General features: G+C 38.0%; 1 protein-coding gene across 1 annotated transcript in view; it reads right to left on the bottom strand.

The window, feature by feature from the left end:
- LOC109538717 (spermine oxidase) overlaps positions 1 to 2,398 on the bottom strand; it is a gene marked incomplete at its 5' end in the record, with an annotated part of 6,804 nt that extends 4,406 nt beyond the window's left edge. The window contains 3 exon segments of the mRNA XM_048664546.1: positions 775 to 966; positions 1,022 to 1,167; positions 2,240 to 2,398. Of these exon segments, the coding sequence (XP_048520503.1) occupies positions 775 to 966; positions 1,022 to 1,167; positions 2,240 to 2,398 (497 nt within the window).
- Positions 2,399 to 3,817: the final 1,419 nt, after the last annotated feature.

Here is a 3,817-nt window from a genome sequence, read left to right as displayed (position 1 = left end):
CAGATTGGCCCCTAAAGGAATTGACAAGGATAGGAAAGCCAAACTGCTTGCAAAAATTACGAAACATTGTTCCGGCAAATCGAGTATCTTTTTGGTAAGATCTGCCAGTGAAGGACGGAAATGATATTGAAAGTTACTAGTATTAGATAATGTATTATTTTTAGTTAATATATGTTTTTCTTACAAAGTTTGTGTTGTTTGCTTTTATGTTATTTGCTAAACCATGAGTACTATACTGCAAAATTACTTAGTATGGCTATACCTTAATAGTATGAGAATACTAAAACAAAAAGTCGTATCTAACAACAGTCAATTTTTTTATCAAGTCCCGAAATTTACAATATTAAGATTTCTTGTGTAAGTTTATTAACGTGAAGTCCACATTGAGATCTTAAAAAAGAACAGTTTTGCAAATAAGCGAAGATGGCATGTCATAATTTGCAAATTGCTTAATATCCCAAAACTTCGTTTTTGCAGATACGACTTTCTCTCTTAGCAGGGCAGTGTAGGAGGTCCCGTGGAGGACATTTAGATGATATCGTTTTCACTTATAATGGCAAGGTTTTATCTTTATATTGCATTAAAATTTTCGTCTCCATCTGAATAGTTTGTGTGTTTTTTTTACTTTACTTTCCCAAGCATAAAATGGATAACCCCGTACATTGAGCAGCGGCGGATCCAGCTTGCAAGTCAGGGAGGGGGGTCATGTAGTAAAAATATAAGCGCTCTTATGTAAAGAGTCAATCGAACCGAAGGATACTTTGGAGCACTCACCTACAAAACCCAATGGAATCTGTACACTTCCACCAGGCATCGCTATATAGCTGCCAAAATTATCTGCACTAACTTTGCTCAGATCATCTCCGGTCAGGAAACGCACTCTCTGAGACAGACCGTACATAAGCCTAGAGACTTCGTACCTCTGATCCTCGGGAAATTTCTGCAATTCCTGTTGTATTCTCAAACCTGCCAGTACATTTAATTAGATTCCAAAATGTCTGGCATATATTCTGCATCTTACTAAAAAAGTTCAATAAAGACCCATGTTCCTTGCCACATCCCATTGTAAATAGGCTGGCGGCTTCTCGTCTAATCTGACCGAAAATATGATATGCCATCATAGCGGTTGTGTGGTCAATTGCTCGTCCATCACTTGTTAAGTACAACCTAAGGTTAAGCAGTGTGTTGAAAAAGACGTACAAAATAACTAAGCGCATGAACCGAAATGGACAAAAAGTCGCTGTAAATATGGGTCCACAAAATAGAAGTTTCGATCAAATGGAAGGGTAAGCTTTCAAGGACATGGCAGGAAGAAACAATCAGCAATTGCCGAAATACCACAGTTTGTGATGGTTCAATTGTCTTTTAAATTCTCACCCACCTTCTCAGACCTCCAGTCTACTAATATTTTTAAGATTGTGAATATTCGGTCTTAACATTTTGAGCTTCCAATGCTTCCAACGCTGACAAATCCATCCATGGGGAGAAAACAAACGCGGGCTACCGAGACTCAACCTTTCAACTATCGCCAACAAGCCAGACCAATTTCTATGCTTTCTGCTGTTGCAAATTTTTCTACCCGAATTGATTTTCTCATTATTTATTAATTACTCATTCTCATATTACCACGAAATAGTGACGGATAGGTCTGGATCGGAGGAAAAAGACACTGGGAGCATGAGGTGCCGGTGATATTTTAAGAAGAAAAGTCGGATTCCTTCCCTCAATATGTGCCTTTGGCGCCCCGAAAATCCCCAAATTTAAATGGAGTCTCCAGAGAACACCATTTGGAGTTGCATCATTTGTAAAAATGAAGTCCTTGTTGTCTTTCTTGTCCACAGCCCTCGAAGACATGCTCACTATTAAAAAACGCAAGTTGGAATATGTTGGACACGACCTCAGCAACGAAAAATACGGACTTCGCCGATTAATAATAGAAGGAAAGATCGAAGACAGAAGACGGAAGACGAAGAAGACGTGATACTGCGCCAAGTCAAGAGGACAAGGCACTTATAAAAGATCAAGAATAAAAAGTTGCTTAACTCTAAATGCATTTTGGAGACACGAACAAACTTCTATGGGACATCGGAAAAGGTTACTTTGTAGACCAATTTGCTCCCAATTGAAGACTTTTGTTCCTTCTGGCCTGTACCATCGGCTCTTTTTCTCATATTAAATTCATTTTGAGCACTTTGCATACTTTGATCATCACATTATTAAGCACCTGATGAGTAATTACCCTTTTGAGAAATCTGTTCTTTTCAAAGGAGATTTCAGAAGTCCTTCTTGAGCAGCTAGAGTGTAGACAGGATTGTTGACACAAGCTCCGTGAATCCATTGACAACCCATTTCTGCGACAACATCTCCCAGCCAGCAAGAGTGAATTCGGCCTCCGGGTCTAAAACAGTTCAAAGGGTATGGTACTTGTGTAGTACTATAGTAACCTGTAGGTTCGTGGTGCCATACTCAGCCGTGCCCAGCAGAAGAACTTATGAAAATGAACGATTGAGCGACCCAGGAGCAAATACAGGGTGTCCAAACAGGTAAGGTAAGGTTCCAACTTTTTGTTTCTTAGAAACTATCATCAAGTTTTGATATACTTTCGCCCCGTCTTGGTCGCACCATCCTGTACGTGTTTTATTTTATCAGCCCGTTTCTAAGTTGAGAGCTCTCCAAGATTTTTGTATATCAGAAACTTAGACAGACAGAAATATCGTATCATGTTTTCAGTCGCGTTTCTGCTCCTTTCTCGGTAGCAAAATGAGGAAAAACGCTCATTTTGACATCAATCTATAGAGAACTGAATGGCATTTTTGGAAAGAAAATGTTGGCAGTATTTGCAAAAAGTCTTGATTTCAACAAGTTTTCGATTTACGTGTTTTTTTGAGTTGCAAATTCGACTCAAACATGACGCTGCCTTTTTCGAAGTTTCTCAAGAACCATTTGAGCGACATAATTCGTTTTGACATCGTCGGAAAGAGAATTGAAAATTCGGTTCAGTCATAACAACATAAGCGGGGAAATTCTATTTTTGTTTTTTTGCTTTTTGTCTGGCGACCGAAAAACTATTGAATATCCAGGTATGTTGTTTAGTTGATTACTTGCCGGTTTTCTTTTGTAAATGTGTATGATTATGCGGCTGTAGATGGTGTTGTGTTGAAAAAATCGCACTGTTGCGAGAATGCCAGCAAAAGATGGAATTAAAAAAGGTTTTTTTCAAATGCAATTTTCGAAAATCGTGTATCTTTTCCCCAAGTAAACAATAGAATAACTCGATACAACGCCATAGGAATTAACGTCCTTTTGACCCCCTGTAGCTTGATAGCCAAGGCGAATTGGGCACATTGTTAAAAAAAGGCATTTTTTGCATAAAATGTAGGCCTGGATAACACTGTGTTGAGTTGCGCTATTGAGTGTTGCCGCTCTCTGAGTTAACGAGTTATAACTCATCGGTTAATGAGTTGTAAGTAATTTATTAAATCTTTACTAGGCCCGAGACTGGAATTTTCACATCTTAAAAATATTTTTTTCTGAGTAACGTTTTACTACTTTGTTCAAACGACTTAAAAAAGTCCTCTAGATTTTGCCAGCAACAGAACTGAGTCCGGTATTTAAATAATTTATTATTTTTTACATACGGTATTTCACCTCAAAAATTTTTGTATTTAAAAAATACATAATTTCCTCACGTCTTCTATTACAGATTGATAAATAGTGCTCCGATTTCGCAATAAGAACGAATTATTTATCAAAAAGTAGTCAAGAACTATCACCTAGAGGGTATCCTGCGACACACTTAGGCTCAAGCTGTAAGAGA

Source organism: Dendroctonus ponderosae, unplaced genomic scaffold (assembly GCF_020466585.1).
Source record: "Dendroctonus ponderosae isolate FM_Combo_2020 unplaced genomic scaffold, Dpon_F_20191213v2 Dpon_F_20191213_3, whole genome shotgun sequence".
NCBI classification, from domain to species: domain Eukaryota; kingdom Metazoa; phylum Arthropoda; class Insecta; order Coleoptera; family Curculionidae; genus Dendroctonus; species Dendroctonus ponderosae.
The sequence above is the reverse complement of the archived record's forward strand: the minus strand, read 5'-3'. Positions and strand labels throughout refer to the sequence as shown.